Consider the following 18,530-nt stretch of genomic DNA (forward strand, 5'->3'; position numbering starts at 1 on the left):
AATCCCTTCAGTGTGTCCCCCTGTGGGGGGATCCTCATCACTGGTTACCCACAGAAATCTCAGCTCCTCCATTCCCCAAGGACCAATGTACCCCACTTTACCAATTTCAATTTAGCTCACTACTCCTGTATCCCCCACAGCCCTGGAGTTCAATTCTAGTGAAACAAAAGGAAATGTATTTAAGAAAGAACAGAGACTGAAACAGAAACAGGTGTGAGTGATGGAAACAAATGGTTACAGATCAACCAACATCATAAAAATGCAAACTAGGGATTATGCTCATTAATAATCACCTTGCCTAGCTGAGAAGAGTGGATTTGAGGATGAAAAGCTACTTTTTGCAGTGTTTACTAGCCAGAGGGACCTGGGACCCAATCCTCCATGAAGCATCTGCTCCTGAACATACCTCCTCAGTGAATGGCTGCAGAGTGCTTTTCTCCACCCCGTGACATGCTGAATCACTTTATTTGCAGCCAGGGCAATTCCCTCATTGTCACATGGTTCCTTTTCACTTCCAACTGGTTTCAATGTTTATAGTTTGTCTTTGATGGCTTTCTACTGACTTTTCTGGCTTGGTGCAAATGTGGATCATCAAGCAATACATTACATAAATGGCTAAGAGAGGAGGAGGGTGACAACTCCGACCTGCTTGAATGGGCCATGCTTCCCCCCCATAAGGGCAAAGTTTTCAATATAGTGACATTAAATAGCACTCATACACACAGCTCACCATGATGAGGAGGATTGATAAATTAGCAGCTTTCACACTGATCGCCCATGCTACCCTTTATAACTAACTACCATGAAAGTGGTGAAATGAGGTTGTCAGGTCTGAGCCTGCAGTTGCTTGTAAAGACCAGTGACCCCTTTGTTGGTTGGCACCAATGGGCTTCTGTATCACACGTACCTCGTCTATGCCATTGACTTTCCCAAAATAATTCCCAGAGCATATCTTTTAGAAAGACATCCGATCTTGAGTTAAGTGTTTGTGATAGAGAATACACAACCATCAGTGGTAAATTGTGCCAATGGCTAAATATCTGACTGTTAAATTTATGCCTTATTTCTACACCGAATTTATCTCGTTTCAGTTTCCCGCCATTGGAACGTGTCGTGCCTTTGCTGCTGGATTGAAGAGCCAGTTATTACATATGTGTTCCTCATGTATGAACTTAGACTATATTCACTTCTTTGTTAAGCTAAATAGCTTTGGGCTCCGGCTCTCACTATATGGCAGCTGGGTTTTTTTTTTTTTTTTAAATCACTGGCCTCTTCACTGAATCCCTTCCAACTCCATGGTTAGCACACTCTGTTGCGCACTGGGCATCCCTGTTCAAGTCCTTCCCCGCCTCGCTCCCCTCAGCCGGGGTGGAAATTGAACCTGGGTTGCACACTGAGTGGTGGGCTCAAGTTACACTGCGGCTACTACCTCCTGTGCCTGGGTGGAGGTGGGGCCCTGCTTCACGCATTCTCACACTAACTGATTTAGGTGCCTAAGCGGACTGATTCTGGGGGAGGTGGTTCCTATTTGTGGCTCACTGGCAGCTTCAGCGTTAGGTGCCTTGCTTGCACAGAGGGTGGGACTTGGGTGTCACCCCTCTCATCGGCATCTCCCATTGGCCAGTTTAGGCAAGGACCTGCATAGGATGCTAGCTGTTGTGACTGGCAAACTGAGGCTCCTAGCTTGCCCCATGTAAGGAACCTAGGAGGCTGAACTCAGGCTTGGCAATGTTGTTTGGTGCCCAACTCCCTTTACGGCTCTGGGCCAAACACCCTAGGATCTGTGCATGCAGGCACTGGACTCTGCCAACTGAGCTCTTCGTGTGTGGACAACATTGGGTGTGTATAAGGGAAAACCAGGTTCAGTCTCCATTAAAAACCAGAGTCACTCTCTGTAGAATATGGACCACCAGGTCTTCCCAGTGTCCATGTCAGTCAACTGTTTGTGCCCTTGGCAAATCTCTTTTTAATACATGACCACATACGGCGGTGGAATCGGCGCAGGTACTAAGACTGCCACCAGCCAAATACCAAGACAATTTACTGTTGTCACTGTCCTGACGTGGCTTGAAAATACACCAGCAAAATATAGGAAAATTAAAGCTAGATATCAGCTAGGTCATCCTGGTTGGAGTACAAATCCTGATTCAAGTCTGCTATACTGAATAATACTGATAATTTGGGGCATTCTACATGTGTCACTGATATTTATTTGGGAACACAGCATCTGTTAACGATCACCTGGACAAAGTTTAGCAGGTGAAAGGACGTGGGTCCATTTTGCTGCTCAGCATTACAAACCCTAGCTCCCTTTGAGCCTTGCTCCCCACACTGCTGCTAGGGCAAGAGTGTCAAATTAGGAAACAAAAGGGGAGTGTTTCGCTTACAAGCCCCAGCCCACTGAAGTCAGATTACTCGCTTAGTAGAACACACACGATGTTGAGAACACGGCCGTACCGATGAACTCCTTGGCTCTCCGATTGGGGTTCAGATATATAAATGGGCCTGCTCGGCTCCATGAGCCTGGTGCTTTCTTGAGTGAAGGAAGAAAATGTGCTACGCTCTTATCCCATCAGTGATGGGGTCAGATAATGCTGCTCATCAGAATATGGGCCTCCTTCGCGTTCCTTTGCGGGGTAGCTGAGCAGTGAAATAGGTATTGGTTACACTTTATTGGTAGCTAAGTTACTACCCTTTGAATAGGGCATTTTCAAGCTCTCGGCAGCCTCAAGTGTTGCTCACTACCCTCGGGTCAAGTTGTTGAGGTGTTCCCCCACAGCTAGCACCACAATGTTACTTAGTCAGTCTAACAGGCTGGCACCACTGAATCTCACGCCGCATGCTATCGAACCCTGTAGCCATACATAAAGCCAACTTACGTAAGTCCTGCTGCCGCCCTACAGTTAATAAGCTGATGAATGCCCAAGAGCACGCCAAAGCCCCCGCGCCCCTGCCCCCAGACTGGCATGTCCCGTGCCATGTTTTCCTCTGGGGCTGAAGCCTAGGGCTGCATTCTGAGCACACATATAGGGAGGTGGTTAGGGCAGTGAACTAAACTATATGCACTTCAGGTTTGCATCCCCACACTGACTTGGAATAGGCACTTGCACCCAGCTCTCCCACTGTCTCACCTGTGAACCTTCTGCACTTAGATGCCTAAGGCAGTCCAGCCTTGGTTGTGACACAGCACAGAAGACACACTACCCCCACCCTTGTAGGCAACAGCTCAGTGATTAGGGTACTCATGTGGCAGATGGGAGCCCCAGGTTCAAATGCCTGCCTGTTCTGCCTGATTTGGAGCCGGGATGCCCCCCCAAACCAGACAGACAGACACCTCTATCCCTAACCTGCTTGCTTCTGGCCCTTTTGTGCAGGTTATGTGTGTGCCAAGCAAGCCTACCAGCATGGACCCTGGTAGGGAGAGAGAGAGAGGAATGCCTCCTTTGGGAACCTTGCTACCACTTGGACTTGCGGGAGGAGAAGGGGGGGGGGGGGCAGGAGGAGGGGAAACTTTGTGCATGTCCACACATGGCAACTTTATGCACCTACAGCGCTAGGGGGTCAGCTGAGTCATGGCCTTTGTGCATGTCAGTTGTGCCTCCCCAGGCACCTTGCTGCCTCAGTCCCTTCATAAATCTTGCCCTTGGGGCCTGATTTTTCAGACTATAGCTGCAAAGCACGTTCCCTCAGTTGCCACTGTCACCACCCAACACTTGCACATCTGTCCCCAGTCATCTCACACTGGGCCCTGAGAAACTGAGGCACAATTAGTGACAATGTTGGTATAAAGCCTCCTATGACAGCTCCACGAAAGGATTTAGACACCTCAGTTCAACAGCGAGGTGCCACTGAGCGCCTTAAACCACTTGCTCAGCTGCTGCCTAACCCAAGAGGACCTACATTTTCTAGGTGCTTAAGTATCCAGTGGTCCAGTCTCCATGGCACCTCACTCTCTACCACTGAGCATAGGCCCAGCTGTCTCAGGGTGGGTGGCCTGGCCTCTCTCACACCTCTAAGACGCAGCAAGGTCCTCCAATGAGGTGTTACCCTGCCTGTCTTTTCTCTGGGGCCAGAGATGGTAGACATTTTTCACCCCCCCTCCTTCAAACTGACCTAGTAATTGGAACGCTCTCCCCACATGTGGGAGAGCCCCATTCAGTTCCTCCCTCTGCATGATGTAGAGCAGGAATTTGAACAGAGGCTCACCCTCAGGTGAGTATCCTTCTCCCTTGGTTATTAGGTCAGAGCCCCAGAGAATGACTCTACAGGACAGTGGTTAGGACACACCTGACACACAGGAAACCCATGTTTAACACTGTGCTCCACATTAGGTGAGGGGGGCATGTATAATTTAACCTGGATCTCCTAAAAGTTTTCTTCTTTGACACGTATTCCCACTCAGGGGACTCTCAGCTGGTGGGTGTAGTAGGTAGGACTCAGACGCTACTTAAACAGTGACCTAGCCCCACTGGTAAAGGTAGAAATATGTACAGAAAACAAAGTAGCAGCCCTGCAAGTCTCCACAACTGTACCATGACTGAGGAATGCTATCAACAGCACTCAGGCTATCATCGAATGAGCCTGCACTCATTGCTGTGGAATGGTCTGAGCTACTTCATATGCTGGTGTAATGCAGGCAGTTACTCCACTTGGAAACAGTCTAAAGGAAGGGTCAGGCCATCTCTGTGATTTGCCTCAGATCGAGGTGATGCTCACAAAGGTAGGCCCAGCATCATCTCACATCCAACATGTGAAGTCAGCTTTTCATTGACAGGCAGAGACGAACACTAGCAAATAAATCACTTGGGTACGGTGAAACTCAAAAACCACTTTAGACAAAAATTTTGAATGGGGCTAGAGGGCCACTTTGTCTTTGGAAAACTGTGTAAGCAGGGTCTCTGACATTAAGGCCTGCAGCTTGCCTATTCTCCTTGCAGATGTCTCGCTACAAGGAAGAATGCTTTCTCTCACTGGAGAAACCAAGAACAGGGTGTCAGACATTCAGATAGAGGACCGATCAGGGCAGCCAGGACCGTATTAAGGTCCCACAAGGGAACTGGCTCTTTCACAGATGGGTGGACAAATGGCTTGCCTTAGAAATTGCACTTTCATGGGGTTTGAGAAAACTGGACTTCTCATGGATGGATGGATGAAATACCAAGATCACTACTAAATGAATTCTCAATGAGCTAAGCAACATACCAGAGGACTGAAAGTGTAACAGGTGCTCCAAAATGCAGTCCATCATTAGCTGAATTCCTTGAGCAAACATCCAAACTGAAAATCACTTCTACTTGACCAAATAAGTCACTCTAACAGAGGACTGCCTACTGTCAAGCAACACCTGTCAAACATCTTCTGAACAGCATTCCTCCTCATCGTGCCATGAGTTGCAGAGTGCTGGATGCAAAACTTGAGCATGGTGATGAAACAGTAGTTTGGGATAAAGAGGAAGAGAAATAGGAGGTCAAACCGACAGACTGAGTAGGTCTGCTACTGATGTTGCCCAGCAATATGATGCCTCTTTACTACCAGGATAAAAACCCTCAATGAATGTAATGCAGCTCAAGAGTCTTTAAACCAATGGTCCCAAAACTTTTTAGGTCACGCAGCCCTTGCCCGTCTTCCTCCCTCCCGCCCCCGTGGGCTGGGAGCAGGGCTACGGTCAGGGCTGGGGGCTGAGTCGGGAACAGTGGCTGGGTGCTGGGTACCAATGCCACAGCCTCAGCCCAGGCCACAGCAGCCAGGCACCGGAGCCCAAGGCTGCAGTTGGATGCCAAGGCCACAGGGGCCAACGCTGGGAGCCAAGCCAGGGAACTGTGGCCAACAGCGAGGGCTAGGAGGTGGGGCCGGGAACCGAGTCCAGAATCATGGTTGGGGGGGTGGGGGGGTGCGGGGCTGTGGCCAGAACAGAGCTTGGGGCAGAGTAGGGTGGTGCTCCCTCCCCACCTCCTCGGAGGGCTGGTCCAGATCCTGCTGCACCCCCTAATGGTCCAGGCCTCACAGATTGAAGACCTTTGCTTTAAACAAATGCAGTATCTCATCAATTTTCTCCGAGAATTGACCATCAAAGGATAGGTCCTCAATTCTCTGTTAGACCTCAGGAGTTATACCAAGTTCTGCATCTATGAAGCCCTTCTCATAGATACAGCTGAGGCCATAACTCTAGAGCAGTGGACCCCAAACTGTGGCTTTTTGGCTATAAAGATTTGCTCCTAAGCAGCTGCTATTGAAACAGATGTTTCTGATCCCATTGCAGTATTCAAGCTCTTGCAGATATAGATTTTCCATGGTACCAATGGATTTTTTTTTGTATTTCTACACCTTCAGCATTTATGAATGTCAATTAACATATTAAGCACATAGTTAAGAATTTTAAAAATCTCTAATACAAGTTGAAAAATCTAAATTACCTCAATGATAATTTATTTAATACACTAAATGTTTAGTTCTCTAGTTAATCATTTCTTAAAATGATTTACAATTTTCTTATTGCTGTGGCAGTTTAAACAGTGGGCTTTTGAGGATTTGTATTTATATACTCAATTTTCTGTAAATCAAAAAGCAGTTATTTGATTCCAACAAAATGGCATGAAACCAAGACTATTGGCATGAATGGCATGAAACCAAGACTCCAGTTGCTGGTGGCTTTATATCAGTAGGTTTATACCACATCCTTTCTTAAAGGCTCTTTTAGTTTAGCTTCATATAAAACATCTAAATAGTTTTAATAAATATGGATAGGTAGGTCTGAACATTATTCATATTGTAAACATAGCAGTGGATATGCAGGGTGTTTAATACTATTTAACTGATTTTTTTTTTAACCTTGAAGAGAAAAAATATTTCACCACAATATGCAGAAATGAACCAGTTAACTAGCAGAAATAACTAGTATTTTTAAGTGGCTTTCTATAGCCTTCTTCTCAACTAGAACCATAACAGTGGTAGAAATGGACATAGATGGTTATTATTTGGAATAATATTAAATGTTGACTTCATTCTATTGTGTTTCACAGATAGTTCATGTATTTGGTTTGGAAACTACTACTATTATGTCTTTTTTTTTACTAATAACTTTATTTAAATAAGACACAGGAACTTCTATACTGAAAAAATACAAAACAAAAGCCACATATTTCCTTGTGTAAAGCAATATTTTGTGATAACTCGAATACTGTTCAGCACAGTGGCTAGAAATAACCATACAGCTATGTACAAAACTTTAAACAATATTTGACAATTTTCTACAGCTGGATAAAGGATACATTTGAGATCAACAACTGCTGGGAAATTTACATGGCAAAGCATTAACTTTAACACATTTGGTTCAAAACCTTCAAATATGCTAGGAACAAATGTGCAACACAATTAATATTTAGTTTCTCATGGAAAATTAAATAAGCAAGTAATGTCACTGTAAATATTGTACATCAGAGTTCATCATGGATCTAAAAATCACTTTTAAAAATCTTTCTTGAATCCTAACACCAACAACTGAAACTACAGATTCATATTTGGACACAACCAGAGCATAAAAAGGTCACCATACTGCAATGTTAATCTAGAATGTAAGACATTAGAAGGAATTTGTACTTACATCACAGAATAGGTTATTTTCCCCTTTAACTTCAATCTACAAAATATATAGTGTTTTCAACCAAGGCCTGAGATTAATAGGGTTCAAGATGGCTGTTGCTGTGTGACGGCTTCAAAAAGTTTCTTCATGCAAAAATGGTAAAAAATAAACAGACCTCTCCTCTTACACTCCCTCTGCAGCCCCACCCTACAGTCAGAACACTGACTTTTTTTTTTTGGAGGGGCAGGTTGCAGGTTTACACCTTGTAACAGAATATTAACAAAACCTTCAGTAACAGGACGGGAACTTGGCTTCTTTATCTCAAAAGAATACACAAGTGCAGGATTTTTTTTTTTAATTTTGTCAGTTATTGGTGGTGCTCTTAAGTCTCTTCCCCCAACTCAAAAGGAAAAAAAAAAAAAAAAAAAAGCAATGGAGTGAGTTTAAATGCTACAGTAGCTGCAGGTGGCTAATCTCTTCAATTCCTGGGAAAAGGTGAATCACATTCTCTTAGGAGCAGACAGCATAAATCTAGCTCCACTTAGCTGAAACCAATGGACCAAGAACATCAAGTTTATTCTGCTTTTGGGCTCCTCTCGGAATCATAGGAAGTTCTCTCTGAAAACAATGCGTTTGCAGTTGCAGTACAGAGAGTATTAGGAAACAATTCTTGCTATTTACTATTTTGAGGTGTCCAGCCTGCAAGCCCAAGACTATTTTACTAGGGTTTCTTACCCACATTTAAACTGCAAAAACTTTATACAGTAGTAATTTAAGTAAATGAGGGTACTATGAGAAACTTTGATAATGGCTTAAAACTATTGCTTCCCTCCTTTAAAACATCCATTTGTTACTTTTGGATTTTGTCCAAAAGCAGAATTACTCACCATGCAATGCTCATGTTGCTTGATAAAATCTGAGGAAACCTAATTTCAAACCAGCAAATGAATGAACATTTCCGAAAGAGAAACTAAACATTAATTTGACTCTTCGATGGTAATGGTAGCATTTCACATCCTTAACAACTGCCAACATTAAACATGAGAGGAAATTCCCACCAACCCCTGTGAAACCTGAATGAATTTTCTGAAATTCAACAAAAAACATTCTTGTCTTTTAAAATCCTTTCACACAAAACGTGGAATGTTTCTTATGTACAGCCTAGTACTGAATACTTTATTTGCAACAGCTTAACAGTCATTAACTGAGCAACACCTGAAACCTTTAAATGCCACATTTTACATATATTGAAAGGACAGTAAATGCAACAGTTGTTTTACTTGTAACCACATAACAAAGTGATGCTGTACATCACAGATTTGCTGGTTCTCCTCACGTTCACCCATGTCCAGGGTCAAATCCATTCTCTTGGATTTGAATGCACTTATTCCAAGAAAGTGGAATGTAATGAGGAAATATTAATGCATAAAATAAGGAAAGGCAAAAGAGTGATGTTCCCTCTTTAGCTGTAAAATATTTTATATCCCAATATGATATACATTCCAAGTTACCTGAGTTTAGACTTCGAGAGAAGTACCTGAAGCTAGGCCATAGGGTGGGCACTGTGCAACTGTTGTGGCCATTTTCTTTTTTTGCATTGTATGTATTACAGAAGTTAGAAACATAAACACCTGGATCAATTGTAAACATAATCCTGAAGTACAGTATTTTCCATAGGACACAACACAGCAAGACATTTTCTATTCAGACAGGCAACTTTTTTGATACAGAGCTTATTTATACTGTAGAATTTGAAACAGAACACAGGACACAGTACTAATCTGGTCATACTATGAAATGCATAGTCTCCATTTAAACGCTTAATGATACACGGGTTCTGCAAGCATTACTGCTTTTTCACAAAAAATGCTGAATATGAGTTCTGTCCCTGCCAAGAACAGTGTTGAGATATTTGTAAGATGCTGATAAGTATTTTGTTTTGTTCTGAAAAGATTGCCACTCCATGCAGATGTGTTAGTATAGACTCCCCAATCCTTGATTTAGGGCAGAGGCCTGCTCCACCTTGGTCTAGATTATCACATAGCTCTGAGGAGAGGCGAGTTCTTCAGTCTGAAGTTCCTGCAAAAGCGGCTGCTGCTGTTGGGATGGCTGTTGTACTGAGACCTCTGTAGAGTCCATTGTGCTGGTGTCATCTGACAGAGATGAGAAGGAGACCCGAGATGAAAGTTGCTCAACAGTCAGAGTGGTCAAAGCTGTGTTTTGACCAGAGTTTGGGGAGTTCTTGAGAGTCAGGTCAGAAGCAGGTAGTAGGGGACCCAGAAGTTTTACAGGACAGAAAGCTGATCCGGTTGGGATGAAATTAACCTTGTTTTTGTCAGGGCATGAAAAGAGAGGGGCTGAGACAGGCTGACGAGACCTACAATGAGACAAAATATTACACACCTGACAAACTGAAAAAATTTAATATGTGAATAGGTTTTGCAGTTCTACAAGTTGCTAATATGTGAATGACGAGGAATGGGGTTAATTGGACATAAAGGGGCAAACATCTTCCATATTGGTAGTCAGTTGACTGATCCACAGCATTAAAATAGTAGTTATAACGAAAGTGACTGGACACCACTGGACAACATGCAGCTTTTAGAAATAAAATTTACAGAATGTATGCACATGGACAAATATCATGATAGTTTATAATGATGCACTTAAATTTTGACAAAAATATTGAAACAGCAGCATATATTTCAGAGTATTAAATCCCTTTTTTGAGAAATTCCACAAGATCAAATTCTCCTTTCCTCATCTCCATATATTGGTTTGGAAGCTTTTCCCCAGAATCCAACAACACTGCTCCTTAACCATCCAGCAAAGTATGCTACTAGAGCAGAACATGCCCCTCCTGGCTCCTTCCATCCACAGGAGCTATGTATGCAACAGCACAGCCACAATACTGCTGGTCTAGGGAAACAGAGGTGAAGGCCAAGAGTTTAAATTCTGGTCTTACACAACAGCACATAATGGTACCCCAAAACTACTGGGCAAACCCTCTACTGTAAATGTGTTAAGTCTGTAGGCTATTTACACACATTCCCTTTTATTTTGTATATGTTTTACATGTCAAAATGCAGATCAATACTGACTGACAAAAAGTGCCTGCTTCCAGCTTTTTGTTTTAAGCCATGAACATTTTATAAAATGAAAAAAAAAAGATAGAATTATAAAGAAAAGGGATAATGCTGAAGACATTAAAGTTGTAAGTATTTCATGTTTTCTTTGCTTCACTTTTCTTGTTTGCCTTTTAAACACATTAAAAAGTTCAAGCATAAAATACTCCATTCCCCTTCAAGCCAACATGAACACTTCAACTTCTTGCCTGTTCAAACTCTCTAAACAGTTTGCTCCTGCAAAACTCATCAGCTGGAGTAGCTTATTCATCTGCAATTGAATAGACTCCATAAAAAGGTTTACTGTTTTGCAGATACCAGCTGATATAAAAGGCATTACTTACGACATTTCCTCAAAGACCTTCACTCGCTCACATCCCTCTGGGGGCTCTCGTTTGAACATGTAGCTGTTGTTTGGTTTGGGAGATGAGGCATACTTGGGCAACGGTGAGCTACTCCCACTGTCTGAAAATTTAAAGCAGTTATATTACTAGTGATTGAGAGTGCTTTTTAATTAAATTTGATTTCCAAACAAGATGCCTTTTTCACAATTTAACCACTAATGCCAGTTCAGCTCTACCACAATGCTTCCTTTATTGCACACTATTTCTAACACCCTTGTATAGCACATTTCTTCTGAATAAAAGCTTCAGTACAGCAGTAATCTACCATACAACAGCACATAATAGGAGGATATTTTTATCCAGAACACTGCAGATTGAATAAAGCAGAGCTGTAATCCTGGAAACAAATAAGTTCTTTATTATGTATTTCAAAAAATGTAAATGAACAGGATAATATGTATAGCACATGCAGAAGAACTATAAGTGGCTATGATAATGTGGAGTTCTGTATGATCTCTCATTGCATAAACATGGTAATTGAAAATGAATGTATATCGCATATACTTTATTAAAAATCCATAGTCCTTAGCAGAAATGTTGCCCTCAATAGCCTCATGAGTAGCATAGGAATTGAAAGAAAAAGAAACAGGTATCATTCTTTGTATTATTCCTTCTAAGTACCAACTGTATGATATGGGTGTTTTCTGTTAATCTCTTCTTTTCTTCAGTTTCACTGTTCCTTTTATAAAAGTGGACAGTAGAACAACAGAGGTGATATTTTACCTGGGAGTGCTCGGCTTCTAGGATACTGTGCAGGTTTCTCAATATACCTCTTTGATTTGTCAGGAAGTAAAGACTCAGATTGAAATAGTCTGGCAGGTGCAACAGAATGAGGTTTAATATTTTTGGGAATTCAAAAAGCTCATGTCTGATTAAAAAGAAAATTATCTATTTTTCTCATCTTGGCTGTTTAACAACATTTAATGTAAGAAGCTTTTATTGCACTGAGAAATTAACATGTTTTTGTATGTGAAGATGTTAATATATTTGCCACTGGAATTTGAGGAATTTCTTGGGATGAGATCCACCTTGCTGTTAAGTAGTAGCGTGGGAGGCAGAGCTAACAGTCCCCAACCCGATTCATCATAAAAATGGAATGTCATGGTTAAAGAGACAATGTCAACTTGAGATCTAGTCAGTTTAAAAAAAAAAAGGAGTTAAGGGTGGAATTAAAAAATGATTAGGAGACTCACATGGGAGGTGAGAGATTCAAGTCCCTGCTACAGATCAGGCAGAATGCAAGTCTCTGATATCTTGGCTTAGTGCCCTGACCACTGGACTGAAGGTTATAAGGGGGGGCACCACAACTATTTTTCAAGAAAAAACACTAACCCGGTGCTTTGGTGCCTACCTCTAGGAGTGGGTTAATGGCTGTGAATTGCAAGTGGAAGAAGATGCATTCCTCTGACCCAGAGTTAGGCACCTAACTCCATTGGAGAGGCAGGGCACCTCTCTCCTCATCAGTTTCTACTGGCTAATTTAGGCAATTCCCCACTCAGCACACTGGCTTTTGTAATTCCCTTTTTAAGGCACCCTACTCTCCCCACACATTGTACAGAGAGCTTGGGCTCCTAACTCAGGGTTGAGAATTACATTAGGCAGAAAGGCACTGAAGTCCCCCTTGCGAATTCCATCCTAAGAGTAATTTCCATTTCTATACCTATCTGCGTTTCCTAGACAATTTCTGTGGGTTCACATATACATTTTCCTATTTTTGAATGTTTTATTTCCCCCCTGGTTTTGTAGGAAAGACCAACAAAACAACACTGGAAAAATCTAAGACCATAATCTTGCACTATGATCCACTAGCACAGACTCCTAAGCCCATGCAGAGACTCAGTGAACTCATTTTATATCCAGTTTGAGAACCCACGAACAGTCTGCAAAAGTGACACTGAATTTAAATGTTAGGTGTTTTGATAGATCAGTATTTCATTTTTAAAGGGCACTACCAACTTAACACCACTTTCCTCTAGCAGTACTGTATCAGATTTTAGAAAAAAATATTGTTTTCTAATTTGTTTACTTTCTTTATGGGACTTTTGCATGGCTCCATCCTCAACAGTCAGAACGGACCTCTTAGTTACAGGATATTAGGTGTTACCCGTAACAAGATAGGTAAAAAGTTTCCAAACAGTACGATTTGTCAAGTTGACAGTGTCAAGATCCTTTTAGAATCTTTCCATTACTTGGCCAGCATGGCTGACCCCAAATACAGAGGTCATATGCTGAACTCAGAACAGGAAGAAGAGACTGAAATGTTGCTGATGGAATGTAATCCTGAGATCATTCCTCCTCTTCTAGCATTTACAATTGAAGATCCAGGTTTCTACCTAAAATCTGTTTGTGAATGAGACTATTACTGTTCATTGCACCAAACAAAGAGAAAACTGTAGAAGTAAACCCTAGAGAGAACACAATTGAATTCAGAATTTAGTCAATTTTAAGAAGATCTACAATCCTGTCTAGCCAGCTCATCAATTTATCAAGTTTTTAGCATATTTGCCCGGTAACAAAGTTTCAACCGAACAAATCCAAAGTAAGTAAAATTTGTAAAAATGTATTGATATCTAAGGGCAGATACAATGGAGAGGGATGGTTAACAATCTAAAAGCTAATGGGTGGGTGGTTGAGGTGGGTGTGTTAGTTGCAGAACAGCAAGCCTTTCATTTTCGATAAAATGTGTGATTTTGGTGTCTGAAGAACACATATGCTTATGGAGTGAATCATACAGTATGTGCTTTGTGCTTCATTTCATAAAACCTTAAAGGTTTTTTCAGGGCTGGGAGGAAAAGGAATCACCAGTCTGTAATTATACCAGTATTTAAACATGAAGGAAATATTTTACAGTTTCTTAAACTGGTCTTCAGTAGTGTCATTATCTCATATGGTAAAGTTTCTAGTGAAGTAGACACCACCAGTAATAAGTTCAGAAACATCAACTGTAATTAAAAAGTAATAAGTAATATGTATTTTAATATTCCTGCAAATCTTTCTTTCCTAACATCACCAGTGATGAGGCATTCCTTTGGGAGACAGGAATGATGCATGGTTTCCTCCAAAGAAGTCATTATTTTATCTCCATTCTTCAGCTGGTGGGGTGTGCTTTACTGGCATTCATCAACAAAACAAGCATACTGCACGTCTGTATCTGATTTTAACCAACTCAAGGTCCCAGATTTCTAATGTCCCTTCTTAGCTATTTTGCCTCCATACCGTCAAGCATGTATAATATTGATAACTTTTTGAAATTTCTAAAATATGTATTTTTTAAACACCATTAAATAGCTTGCATGGTGGTTTATAAAGTTTCAATCATATTTCCCCTCCACTTTTCACAGGACTGTTGGTTGTCAACACTGATTTTGCTACTGCAAAATATTTTGATGTATTGGGCTGAATATGCAATGTTGGCAGTTAGAAGCCTACAATTTTTGCAAATGAACTATTCAAATATCATTAAGGCAGCAGTGATAGAAGTGGGAAATAGTAAGATGTAACACGTTCAATTTTTTCACCATTACTGCAATGAAGATTGCCTTGGCAAACTGTTTTGTCTGGACGGAGTTCTAAGTTCTACAACTGTAAATTTAAAATGTATCAATTTTGAACGCTCTTTTATGTTTATGATTTAGAAAATGTTTACAATTTAATTAAATTTGGCACACTCTTAAACAATGACTATTTTCACTAATAACTACACAGAGATTAAATATGTAACAAAATGTTTGTTAATCTCTAGATATGTTTTAACAATAACAATATTGTCTCAAGTACTTACACAAAAGGGACAGATGTAAGAAGTTACCTACAAAGTTTAACTACTAATTTTGTGTGACAGATGGATGATTTAAGAGAAACAAAGGAAAAGAGAAACTCTGCTAATGACCCCCAGGATTTCTCTTTGTTTTGATTGGTTAAAAAAGCCTTCCCAATTACAAAACAAATGGTATTTTTCATTTATATAAGATTGCCTTTTCGCCTGCAGTCTCTCCATGCACTTTATACAAACTTTACAAACCATGGGCCAGAACCTGCAGCCGTTATTTAACCAAAACTCCCACTAAAAGAATTAAACAGGAGTTTTGGCCAAGACAGGATTGCAAGATACAGCCTCCATATTTAAAGGAGTCCTTTCAACAGTCACCATTGAAGTGCAGCTAATCTTGGGCTGGAATACACAAAATAAATAAGAATGTATAGGGCACTAAAAATTTAGCTCAGAAAGTTTATGAGAATACTATATAAAATTGAAACTTTGGGTACAGTATATAGAATCCAGGTGTTCAGAATGTAGTTACTCAAACTGGAACTTAGTCAGGACATTAAATCTTTGTGAAAATGCAATGGGATTTTTAATAAGTAAATAGGAGTTCATTTTTATGCTTCATTGAAAAGATGGCACCTCTATCAACATATTGCTTGGGGCACCCAGTTTACAGCACCATGCTGCGGCCTCCAAGTAGTACTTAAAAATAAATATTTATCACTGAATCATTCAAGAAAAGGTTATACATTGTAAGGTATTTTCCCATATAAAATATATTTTAAAGTAAGCTGTTTATACATTAGGATTGGTTTTTTTTTTGTTTGTTTGTTTGTTTGTTTTTTTTTTAATAATTTACCTATCTTGCCGCAGGTATAAAATTATCCTGTCCTACTTTCTTCCCTGCGTACTCAGCATTATCTTTTCTTCTACTCTTTCCACAAGAATTACCTCAAGATTACTCTACTCCAAAACACAAATGTTGCTAAAAATAAATTCTAGAGGAACTGCAGTATATCAAGCATTTAGGCAAGGGACCACTGTGGAGGTCATCTGCATGTAAAAAAAATACTTTAACCAACTAACTCTTTGACTGGTTGACTCCTCTATGAGAAACCAGACTCTACATTACAATTTTGACAGGATAGGCTTAGAGCGCTCACATGGTTCCTCCACAAAACAGGGTCTCAAAAGTTAATCCTAGGTGCACTAGGGTCACACCAATGACACAGATCTGCATCTTAATGATGCAAATTTTGTAGAGTTGGTAGCCTTAATGCAATGAAACTGCCTTTTACCAAACTACAGGCTGACCAATTTTTAAAAGTTGCCATTAAATTGTCTCCTCGCATGCTCTCACCAGTGCTGTTTAGAATCACTCTCCCATCCCAGAAACAGTTATGGTTCTCCTCACCAGAGTTTACTTTGATTTTCTATTGAAAATTTTATTAGTTAACACCTTATAAAAATGTTAACTAAACAGCTGATCTGGTTCCCAGAGCAGCAAATGGGGGCCTGTGGCCTAAGCACAGCTTTACACAGGAAAGAAAAGATGCTTTAGAAATGTAAAGCAGTGCCGTGTCTGGACAGCCGGTTGGCTCCCCTTACTGCTCATGTGGCTCAATCAACTATTAACTTTCATTTTCTATTCAGAAACATTCAGGAGCAGTTTAATGCTGTTAATTATATTTTTCAATAGTAAATCAAAGCAAGTTTTTTAACTGGAAGTGAAAACAAGACTCAAATTGAGGAGAAACAGAATGCATCCTCTTTGATTTAAAATACCTACATTTTGTTTGCATGTACTGTTAAGCTTTTCGAACCTTAAAATGTCTGACTGCAAAGAAGGACATATGTTGTTCATCTGATAGCTGAATTCTAATATCACGCAAGAATCCTTGAATATGAAATTGTGAAAGTCACTGCATCCATTTTTCTAGCGCCAACAATTAATGCTGTGAATTAGCAATGCCACAGAGTTACTAACTATGTCACCAGAAATTAGTTATAAATTTACTTAAGAATAAATAGCAGGGTCCTAGTTGTAGAAGGAAAAGAAGCAGATCATTTTAATCAGTTAAGTATGATGCTTCTATTCAGAACAGCTCTCTCTTCCTTCCTCCTCCAGTCCTATTCCCACGCTACTGTACTGAACTGAGGGTCAAAGGACTATTGCTGACTACAGTATCACTTCTAAATCAGAACTAATTGCTTAAATTTCCCAACACATGCTACACTTGTTTTTCTTGTTTCCATGTCCTCCCATAAGAATGTCAACAGTAGAGTGGCAAACAGCACAAGCTTAATTTTGCATTTTAATTAAATATATAACCTTTGTCTTAATATTTTCATAGTGATAATTAAGCTATTTTGTCATATTTGCATGAAAATATTACTGTCTGTATAACTTTACAAACTAGCCTGTTTGTCATTTATGCTATATACATATTCATGAAGGCTGACACTGAATAAAAACCTAGTATTAAAGCCAGTCCTAAGACCCACGTACAGAGCAAATGCCACCGCTACTTGTGAAGCTCAGTAGCAAAACTAAGTCCAAATAAGGAACTGTCAACTTCCTCAAAAAACAGAAGACCTGACACTTCAAAAGCAATTCAAATTTGAAAACACAACACTTCAGTTCTTGTCTTCATTTTCTAACTAGAAGATAGCCAAGAAATATCACTAAGATTTTTTTTTTTAAACCGACATTCTTAAAATTAAATATTTTTAAAAAATCCCACTCATAAGATTATGAAAATCTTTAATTTATGTGGCAGTATATAGAATGTTAATACTCATTTCATTTGTCAAGTTTACATTTGTGCAAACTGAATCCATTTCTTAGCTTTGTTTAGTGTATGTGTTTTGAGGAAATACATTTGAGCAAACTTACCTCTGAGTTAGCTAATTTTTTTTAAACTGTGAATGTTTTTGATGGTGGCAATCTATTCAGTGATTCAACTGGGACAGATACGCTGCCCATTAGTGATAAGGGTTATCTATTTTTGCCCTCCTTGTCTCTGCAGATTTTGGAGCCAGGCCAACTCCCTGCATTGTACCAAGACTTATTTCTGTGAGGCTGATCTTTTCTAGATGATAAACAGTTGTACAATTAATATTTTCTCTATTGCTTTCTTCCTGAATTAAAGACAGGCAAGTAACATTCTTCAGGAACAAGGTCAGTATTCCTCACAAAAGGCCAGCCTTACGCTATCCAGTTTATATAAAACTAAATGGTGTATTTAAAAAAAATCAGCAGAGAATATACACAGGAAAGAGTTTAAACCTTAACTGCACCACTCTGCATCCTGCTTTACTTAGCACACTGGTGAATCAATTCCAAATTCTTAGTTACAAAATGAGTTTTTACTTAAGACATTCAGAAACCTTGAATACAGATTATCTCTGTGGAACCCATTGCCTGATCCTTTCACAGGCAGACTGTGTCCTCTCATCAAAATAGTCTGTCTCTTTAGCCAATTTAAACTTCAATTAAACACCCAGAAGCCACAGAACCATTCAATTAGCAAACAGTATTGCCCAAAATCCATGCATTATATTTGTGAAAATGCTAAAACTTCATCCCAGGAGTGACACCCAAATTTGCTCCTAAACAAGCTGATGCCAAAGCTACCAGGCTAGTTGACTATTCT

At 40.3% G+C, this 18,530-nt stretch overlaps 1 protein-coding gene across 3 annotated transcripts in view; it reads right to left on the bottom strand.

Annotated features, from left to right (window-relative positions):
- Nucleotides 1-6,275: 6,275 nt before the first annotated feature.
- GLCCI1 (glucocorticoid induced 1) overlaps nt 6,276-18,530 on the bottom strand; it is a 129,623-nt gene continuing 117,368 nt past the window's right edge. For 2 of the 3 annotated variants that reach the window (XM_067562137.1, XM_067562135.1), the window contains exons 7-8: nt 11,049-11,169; nt 6,276-9,956 (exon numbers count right to left, since the gene is read on the bottom strand). In XM_067562137.1, the coding sequence (XP_067418238.1) occupies nt 9,608-9,956; nt 11,049-11,169 (470 nt within the window). In that variant the 3' untranslated portion in view covers nt 6,276-9,607. Of the gene's footprint in view, nt 10,499-11,048; nt 11,170-18,530 lie in introns of all 3 variants that reach the window. The other variant, XM_067562136.1, reaches the window with a different exon arrangement.

Source organism: Emydura macquarii, unplaced genomic scaffold, assembly GCF_026122565.2.
Source record: "Emydura macquarii macquarii isolate MOO-44397 ecotype Brisbane River unplaced genomic scaffold, CSIRO-AGI_Emac_v2 contig_2422, whole genome shotgun sequence".
NCBI classification, from domain to species: domain Eukaryota; kingdom Metazoa; phylum Chordata; order Testudines; family Chelidae; genus Emydura; species Emydura macquarii.